This window comes from Dipodomys ordii, unplaced genomic scaffold (genome assembly GCF_000151885.1).
Source record: "Dipodomys ordii isolate 6190 unplaced genomic scaffold, Dord_2.0 Scaffold105, whole genome shotgun sequence".
Classification (NCBI taxonomy): Eukaryota; Metazoa; Chordata; class Mammalia; order Rodentia; family Heteromyidae; genus Dipodomys; species Dipodomys ordii.
Window position 1 is genome coordinate 3,658,945 of NW_012267321.1, and position 9,024 is coordinate 3,667,968.

A 9,024-nucleotide genomic window follows, 5' to 3' on the forward strand; every position below is an offset into this window, starting at 1 on the left:
TAAGGATTAAAGGTAATCATTAGCCAGGTGCCACTGGCTCATGACTGTAACCCTAGCTATTTAGGAGACTGAGATCAGGAGGATCATGGCTTGAGGCCCATCAGGAAGAAAAAGTTTGCTATACTCTTATCTCCAAAATATCCAGCAGCACACTGGCCTGCTGCACGATTGTCAGTCAGGGGCAGGCAGGGTCTGCACATGGCACGAGACATGCACTTGCACCTGTCCTTTAGGAGGTCTCAAAAGGAAATGTCCTTACTGCCCCAAGCCCTGGCCCGTCAACACCCAATCCAAGTCCCTCTGGATCCTGGGCAGTTTTCCTGTGGTTCCCATGACAGGCAGAGAGCACTGGGCTATTCTTGCCACAAATCAGGATTTTTATTCAAAAACTCCCATTATAGAAGTATAATTTTTGTTAAAAAATGTAGCACATGGAGACCCTGGGGTCACACACAGCAGGATGGTCCCAGCTGTGCTTTGCTGGGCTTCCAGCATTTTCCAAAGACCAGGCCCTGCCACTGTGCAGAGGACAGGCCAAGGCAGTTTGGGGTTCTAGAATTAGGACTGGGCCTGACAGCCGGCAGGAGCAAGCTTGGTACTGTTGGTCCATATGGGGTCCTCACTGGCCCCAGAGCTTCCAGAGGCAGAGCCTGTGCTGGGGTGCTGCACTTAGGCCTGCAGCCCCTAAAGCCAACACCTTCTCGAGGGTCACGGGGCCTGGGGCAGGTGGCTCTTTCTATGAATGACCAGGTGGGACTTCCAATCAAAACCACAGCCACAGTCAACACAGAAGTGCCGCCGCTGGCCCGCATGGCTCTTGCGGTGGATGACCAGCTGCGACTTCCAGCTAAAGCTGCGCCCGCAGTCCTCACAGGAGTAGCTCCGGCGCATCGCTGGCTCCCGGAGCACCTGTGACGGCCTCTCTGGGCCTGCCCCACCCACATGTGTTCGATGGTGGATGACAAACAGTGCCTTCCAGTCGAAGCTCTGGCCACACTGTTCACAGGTGTAAGGCCTTTGTGGCGTAGGCTGGGAGCAGGGCCTGGGCAGTGGTCCTGGGGCTGGCCCCTCTTGAGTTTCAGATGGGTTCTTGTTCAGACTCTGGCTCTCACCTGGATGGGGTGTACAGGCCTGGCCAAGGCCTGGCCCTGTGTCCCCCGCTCCCAAGTGCTGAGGCTCCATGCCCCGCGTCCCCGCTTCAGACTCAGCTGCCATTACCTGCCCAGGGGGCTGCAGCCCTGTTGGGGTGGGGGATGTCAGACAGGGTACAGGCACACAGAATTGGGAAGGGGATGGCAGCTGGGGCTGTGCACACAGAACCCTCTTTGGATAGAGGGACCTACGGCCAGGTGCTGGGCAGCTTCCGAGGGGTCCTAATGCCACCAAGTGTACAGTTGGGAGCTGCACAGGGAAGGGAAGGGAAGGTGGACGGGTCAGGGAACGGCTGGAGCCCTCACCCAGAGACATCACTGCGCCGTACTTCTCCAGCATCACATCCCAGTACAGCTCCTTCTGCGACGGGCCCAGCAGTCCCCACTCTTCCTGCCAGGGTGCACTCAGTTACTACCACACCAGCCAGTGTCACATCTTACCCATCACCTAGGGGAAAGCGGGCCAGGGACGAGGGCAAGAGGAAGTCTTGTGGGTGTTGGTCTGGCTTTCAGATCGTCTGGTCAGCCTCACAGCACTCATCCCAGAGTTACCCACCTCAGTGCTGGTGAAGACAGAACTGAGGGAAGGCTGTATGGAGTCCGGGCAGGAACACCATGGTTGGTCTCAGTGTTCCTCCATCACTGAGCCCTAAACTCCTGTAGCTAGAGGGAAGCTAAGGAGAGGGGTGCGGAGAGCAGGACCAGGTAAAGTGGTGTGTGCAGCCAGTCATCTCAGGACTGTAAGAAAGTGAGGGGGCAGTAGTGGTGCAGGACAGCCAGGGCTGCTACTGCCTGTGCTGCTGTGACAGAGTCCTGGGGAGGGTGAGCCTCATGGCTCAGCAGGGCCCAGCCACGGCTTTTGTCCAATAGATCCCTGCCTCAAGTCCCATTTGGGATTTTTCTGGGTTGAAAAAATATATATATACAATAATTATACATATTATATACACATACTTGTATATATATACAGTTATTTATGTGTGTACATATATATGTGTGTGTGTATATATATATATATATATATAGTGAGACTTGAATTCAGGGCCTGGGCACTGTCCCTGAGCTCTTTTGCTCAAGGCTAGGGCTCCATCACTTTGAGCCACAGCTCCACTTCTGGTTTCTGAGTGGTTAATTGGAGGTAAGAGTCTCGTAGGGGGTAAGGTGGGGAATGTGGCTTAGTGGTAGAGTGCTTGCCTAGCATGCATGAAACCCTGGGCTTGATTCCTCAGTTCCACAGACAGAAAAAGCCAGAAGAGGAGCCATGGTTCAACTTGTAGAATTGAGCAAAAGCAGCTCAGGGACAGTGCCCAGGCCCTGAGTTGAAGCCCTAGGACTGGCAAAGAAAAAAAAAAAAAAGTCTCATGAGTACTTTTCTGCCCCAGCTGGCTTTGAACTGTGATCCTCAGATCTTAGCCTTCCGAGAAGCTAGGATTACAGTGTGAGCCACTGGCACTCAGGGGGAAAGATAATTTGAAGGACAGGCTAAAGCAGGTGTGAGGGCAGACGGGGACAGTGCTTAGCCACAGCTAGACATGGTATTGGATGGAGGTGAGTGCACCAGAGGGTCCTCCTGGTCTTTTTTTTTTTTTTAAATCAGTATGGGGCTTGAACTCTGGGCCTGGGCGCTGTCCCTGACCTCTTCTGCTCAAGGCTAGCACTCTACCATTTTGAGCCACAGCACCACTTCCTGTTTTCTGTGGTTAACCGGAGATAAGAGTCTCATGGACTTTCCTGGCTAGGCTGGCTTTGAACCATGATCTTCACAGCTCAGCCTCCTGAGTAGCTAGGATACAGATGTGAGCCACTAGTGCCCAGTCTTCCTCTCAGTCTGGAAGCATGTTTCCTGTGGAATGGAACTCCCAAAGTGGAGAAGCTTAGAAGCAGAAGAGCTGGAAAAGAACAAGACTTCTACCATGTACACTCAGGAATGGTGTGTTCCTGAGAGCAGGGGCTCAGAGCTGAGCCTCTGGAAGGTCTCTAAATAGACTAAGTGGTATCCTTTCAATGAGGCCAGCTCTCTGTCCTTCCCTCTGTAGTCGCTGGGGTACCCCACTACTAATGCCACTCCTGGGCAGTAAAGAGTGGCTAAAGAGCCTGGAAAGCCACAACAGATGGTGGCCAGCAGGGACAATCCCCTCCCACATCCACAACCTCTACTTCCTATGAGGGTCTGCTCACCTGGGTCCTGGGTGGGTGGCAGGATGTGGAGGCTGGTTCCTGATGTTCAAGACACCCCTCAGGGGACTGGGCTAAAGGCCGAGGGCGGGGACATGCTGAGAAGTGAGGCAGACAGGAAGGGCTGTCAAGCGCTGATGCTACTGCTGGTGCCTGGACCTGCCTCCACCACTTACGTGACAGGCAGGCAGCCCTGTGCTCCTCCTAAAGATCCCCTTCCTAGCTGGAGATACATCCTCATTTCAGGAGGCCCAACCCCAGCACAATCTCCTAGGAAATATGACAGCCCTCCACCACCCCTGGCCCTGGGTTGGCACCCTCACCCATCTGCCCATAGGCACTGGGCTCTTCCTTTACACTGCAGCTGAGTGGGGCAGACTCCTCCATCCTGGCTTCCTCCTGACCCTCCCCTGGGGCCACCCTGGAGGGCTCCACTGTGTCTGAGAGATGGAGGAACCCTGAGGATTCCTCTGTCTTCGGAGCTGCAGGGAGCACCTCTGGCTTCAGGATATGAGCTGTGATCTGAGGAAAAGAGGCCAGTCACCGGGGCTGACAGGACTGCAGTCTGTCCCTGTAAGAAGCCAATGCTGCCACACTCACCCAGCCCAGCAGCTTCCCAGGGTCATGCTGCAGCCCCTCCACCAGGGCTGCTGCCTCGTCAGGGCTTCCTGGCTGCTGTCCTCGCACCCAGGCCTGTATCTCAGGAGGCAGCGAGCCCAGGAACTGCTCCAGCACAAGTAGCTCCAGCATCTGCTCCTTGGAGCACAGCTCAGGCTGCAGCCACTGGTGACACAGCTCTCGCAGCCGGGCCAGTGCTTCTCTGGGCCCAGCCACCTCCTTGTAGCAGAAGCCCCGAAATTTCATCCGTGCAGCCTCAATCTCAACAGTGGTCTTGGGGTCTCTGAGGGGCAGATGTGGGGGACCCAGAGGAGATGGCATTCTTGTTCTGAAGGGTCTTACTGGAATCATCCAGGAGGGACCTACATACAGAGGAGGGATCAGTGTCACCAGAGGGGCTGGCAAGCCAGGCAGCCCACACCTGTAATCCTAACTGTTCAATAGGCTGAGAGCTGGAGGATCTCAGTGGCCCCAGTAGAAAAGTATACTAGATACTATCTCCAAAATAACCAGAAAAAAGCAGGGCTGGAACCAGGTGCTGATGGTTCACACCTGTAATCCTACCTTCTCAAAAACTGACTTCTGAGGGCCCGTAGTTCAAAGGGCAAGAAAATCCAAAAAGACTCTTAATCTCCAATTAAGCATCAAAAAACAGCTATAAGTGGTGCTGTGGCTCAAGTGACAGAGTGCTACCTTTTAGCAAAAGAGGCTCAGGAACAGTGCCCAGGACCTGAGTTCAAGTCCCAGGACCAGCAGGAAAAAAAAAAAAGCAGCAGCCTGGGAAGGTGGCTCAGTGGTAGAGCGCTTGCCTCGCATGGATGAGGCCCTGGGTTTGATTCCTCAGCACCACATAAACAGAAAAAGCTGGAAGTGGTGCTGTGGCTCAAGTGGTAGAACGCTAGCCTTGAGCTGAACAGCTGAGTGGCAACGCCCAGGCCTAGAGTTCAGGCCCCAGGAGTGACAAAAAAAAAGGGGGGGGGAGGGCCTTAGAGCAATAGCCTAGCGAGTGCAAGGCCCGGAGTTCAAATCCTAGTAACACATACATACATACATACATATACAGGACATTAGACACCAGGACCCACCAAGAGTCCAGACTGCCGCCGAGAAGCCTGAGGAAGGGGAAGACGGGTCGGGAAAGGCGCACACCAGTCGGATGCGGGGAAGCGGGAGAGCTGCAGAAAAATAACAGCGGAGTTACACCCAGAGCTGTTGGGTGATGGGAAAGTGGATCTTTCCAGAAATAGACGGGCCGCCGGGGCGGGGTCCGGGTGACTGGGGTCCGAGGGCGGGGAAGGGGGACGGGAGCCCCTGAGGACTGGGCAGAGCCTGGGCCCGGCCGGCATCTGTCCCTCCTTTGGCTTCGGGGTCCGCACAAATCTAATCTCGAAGGAGGGAGGCGGGCGTGAGCAACCCAGCGGTGTGGACGCCCGGTACTGACGGGGCCCGGGTTACTGCCAAAGCGCAATGCAGACGAGAGGCCCCGCGGCCCGGGGACGCGCCGCCGGGAGGCCGGCCTGCGGACGACGCTGGGCAGCGGACTGCGCCCTCCTGGCGGGGAGTCACGCGAGCGCGCCCGGCCGGGGTCGCGCTCACTTTTGCCTCGCGCCGGGCCCCGGGCCACTTCCGGGAAGTGGCGCCGCGCTGGGACGCCCGCCACTCAAAGCATGGCCCGCCCGCTTGTTGCCCGAGCGACGACGCTCCGACCCATCCGGGTACCTGCCTCGCAAGCAGCGACCCCTCCCATGGGCTGCGCGTCCGGTGAGCCTGGGGAAGGGCAGGGCTCACTTTCAGAGCCCTTTCGCGACCGAGAGACGATCCATTCCTCTCGAGTCTCTGATGCCAAAGCATCCCGGGTCTCTATCCCCGCCTCACTCTGTTTGCTCCCAATTTCCTACTCACCCCCGGCGACCCACCGAGCACATCGGCTCCTGCGCATGTGCAGAGCGGACCCAGCTCCTATTGGCTGAGGGAGAAATTTCCTAACCAATCAAACCCGGTACCTGCGCGGGCCCCGCCCCGGCTCCCCGGGGGCGGCTTCCGGTGTGCCGGCTCGCCGGTAACCGGCGGAGCATCCCGATACCCCGGGGTGGACCGTGCACGTCGCCTTGCTGCGGGGGCGGACGGCTGTAACCCGTGGACAGCGGCCTCCAGCGCCGAGCAATATATTTTCCCAGCGCCTGCCGCGAAAAGCCCGGCCCCGCGGGTTCTGGTGCGCCCTGCGGGGCTCCCGTGGTTCGGGCGTTTGCCGGGAGGGTGGGGAAGGCGACAGGGCAAGGTCTCCTTCCTAGGACTCACCAGAAACCAGTTTCACCACCTGCCGAGCCGGGGCTCGGGGCCTCTCCCCTCGGAACAGCCTGGCAGGCTCCTTGGCTCTTGAGCCTCCCGTCCTGCGGGAGGCTGCCTTGTGGTTTTCTCCATGCGGTTGCTGTGGACTCTAGCCTGTTCTCATACTAGTGCATTTTTGTTATTTTCTTTGTCAGTCACGGGTCTTGGACTCTGGGCCTGGGTGCTGTCCCTCAGTTTTATCAATTGAGGCATGGTGCCACTTCCGGCTTTTTGGTGGTATATTGGAGATCAGAGTCTCACGGACATTTTTGCCCAGGCTGGCTTTGAACTGCGATCATCACATCTCAGCCTCCTGAGTAGCCAGGATGACAGGCCTGAGTGCCACTGGCGCTCAGCTCATACTAGTGAATTTGCCTCACTATTGCCTGAGGTGTGCGTGACAAGCTAAGTGTGATGCCAAAAAAGTCCAGGGACAGCGTTAGTCACTTCTTCAGGATTAAAATGGGTCAGCCACTAAGCGCCAGTGGCTCACGCCTGCAATCCTAACTACTCAGGAGGCCCAGATCTGCGAATTGTGGTTTAAAGCCAGCCCCACAGGAAAGTGAAAATCTTACCTCCAGTTAAAAGCCAGAAGCAGAACTGTGGCTCAAGTAGTAGATACTAGCCTTGAGAAAAAGCTCAGGGATGGCATCCCAGACCAATAAGTTCAAGTCTCGGGACTGGCACAAAAAAAAAGGGAGAAAAAAAGGGAGACAGCAAAAGGACACTTTCAGTGGCCAAAACATGGAATGGGAAGGAAGCTCAGGACATTGGGAGTAGATCAAGGAGCTAAAGGACAGGACAACAGGCCCAAGCAAAGGTGGGAGAAGAGCTCAACTGGAGGCTGGTGGTCAGACCAGGACAGTTCAGGCTGAAGTCTGACTCCAGAAGCTCCTTTCTAAGGAGTTTTCTGTGCCTTTCCAAGTCACAGAAAAGGTTTCGTAGAATGTGGTTGGGGCACAATTTCAATAGATGCCTTTGATCCTGAATCCCATGGACTCTACATAAAATTCTTCCATGGTAAGGTTCAGAGGTTTGCATTTCATAACTTTGCTATGGACAATGGTTCAGGGGTCTCCAGGGTAACAGGAAGCCCAGCTTGGATCTGCAGCTTAGCCCTTCTTACCACCCCTTACACAGCTTATGGGTCTTGCCCCACTGGTGAATGAGACTGATAGCATTATCTGTGTAATGGGACTGTAACAATCATTGGACTGGAGTCAAACTTTCCAGGTGGTCATACATGGCTACCCTCACTCTGCCTTAGCAGCAGACAGAACACAGCCTTACCTACCTGACCCTGATCATCTGAATCCACAAAGACTCACTTCTGTGAGAGCTGCTGCTCCTACAGAGACCGACCCACCCTGCTGAGATATCTAAAACCTCTCTGGCCTATTACACATCTACTTTGTGGCATTTCAGGGGGACCCATGGTGGAAGTCAAATCCCTGAACCAGATGGGTGCTATGGCTTATGCCTGTAATTCTAACTTCACAGGAGGCTTAGATCTGAGGATCATGGTTCAAAGCCAGCCTGGGCAAGAAAGTTTATGAGACTCCTATCTCCAATAAATCATTCAGAAAACCAGAAGTGGTACTATGGCTCAAGCGGTAGAGCGCTCGTCTTGAGCTGAAGAGTGCAGGGACAGTGCCCAAGCGCAGAATTCAAGCCCCACGACTGACCCAAAAATAAATAAATAAAACCTTTAGCTGGGTGCCCCTGGCTTATGCCTATTAACTCAGAGGAGGCTGAGATCTGGGGATCAAGGTTCAAAGCCAGTCCAGGCCTACAAATCCAGAGACATTTTTTGTCGGTGGTGGGGGCTGAACTCTGGGCCTGGGCACTGTCCCTCAGCTCTTCAGCTCAAGGCTAGTGCCCTATCACTTGAGCCATAGCACTACTTCTGGCTTTTTTCTACTTATGTGGTGCTGAGGAATTGAACCCAGAGCCTTATGCATGCAAGGCAAGCACTCTACCACTGAGCCACCTTCCCAGCCTCCCAGATACTCATCTCCAATTAGCCAGCAGAAATCCAATTGGCTCAAGTAATTAAGAATGCTGATTATAATAGAAAAGGCTGAGCAAGAGAATGAGGACTAGTTCAAGTGCCAGTAGCCGCACCCAAAAAAAAAAAAAAAAGTGGGGGAGAGGGGGGGAAGGAAGAAAAAGAAAGCTTTTGTCAGGAAGCCTCCCCTTTGAGCTTATTAAAACCTGACCCATGCCCAAGAGTTGAGAAAAGGCTGAGCCTGTGGACTTCTATACTCCTACATAAGAAACCACACTTTATCCATTCTGAGTTGTAAATGCTAATGTTTTTGTTTTCTTCCTGGCAAAAAAAACAAAACCATGTGATTCTGGGTCCAGACTGGATTGGACTTAAGGCTTAGTTTGCAGAAGACCTAGAAGGCTATGGGAGAGTAAACTTCCCTGTGCAGTCTTGGGTAATGCTATTCAATTTTCTTTCAACCAAGGTGGGCACACAACCAAACTCAGCAAATGTGAACAGCCCCATCATATGTCCTCAAGTGATCATAACTACCTTGGATGTGAAGGTTCCTCAAGACACTGACCTGACAAGACTTGACAATGGTGTGAAAGCAGCCCTCTTGATCAGGCAGTGCTGAAAGCCACATATTTTTTTTTTTTGGGGGGGGGGTCTGGTTGTGGGGCCTGAACCCTGGGCCTGGGCACTGTCCCTCAGCTCTTCAGCTCAAGGCTAGCACTCTATAACTTGAGTCACAGCGCCACT

The 9,024-nt window shown here is 54.4% G+C and overlaps 1 protein-coding gene across 2 annotated transcripts; it reads right to left on the bottom strand.

Annotated features, from left to right (window-relative positions):
• Nucleotides 1–371: 371 nt before the first annotated feature.
• On the bottom strand, nt 372–5,870 carry Znf446 (zinc finger protein 446). 2 transcript variants are annotated; one of them, XM_013027790.1, is made up of 7 exons: nt 5,733–5,807; nt 5,030–5,119; nt 3,927–4,306; nt 3,650–3,848; nt 3,330–3,424; nt 1,458–1,542; nt 372–1,238 (listed from the first exon to the last, which is right to left on the bottom strand). In XM_013027790.1, exons 3-7 carry the CDS (start codon nt 4,293–4,295, stop codon nt 709–711), a joined length of 1,278 nt encoding a protein of 425 aa, XP_012883244.1. In that variant the 5' UTR covers nt 4,296–4,306; nt 5,030–5,119; nt 5,733–5,807; the 3' UTR covers nt 372–708. The 2 variants fall into 2 exon arrangements, with proteins under 2 accessions (XP_012883244.1, XP_012883245.1); XM_013027791.1 differs by lacking the exons at nt 5,030–5,119; nt 5,733–5,807 and adding an exon at nt 5,847–5,870.
• Nucleotides 5,871–9,024: the final 3,154 nt, after the last annotated feature.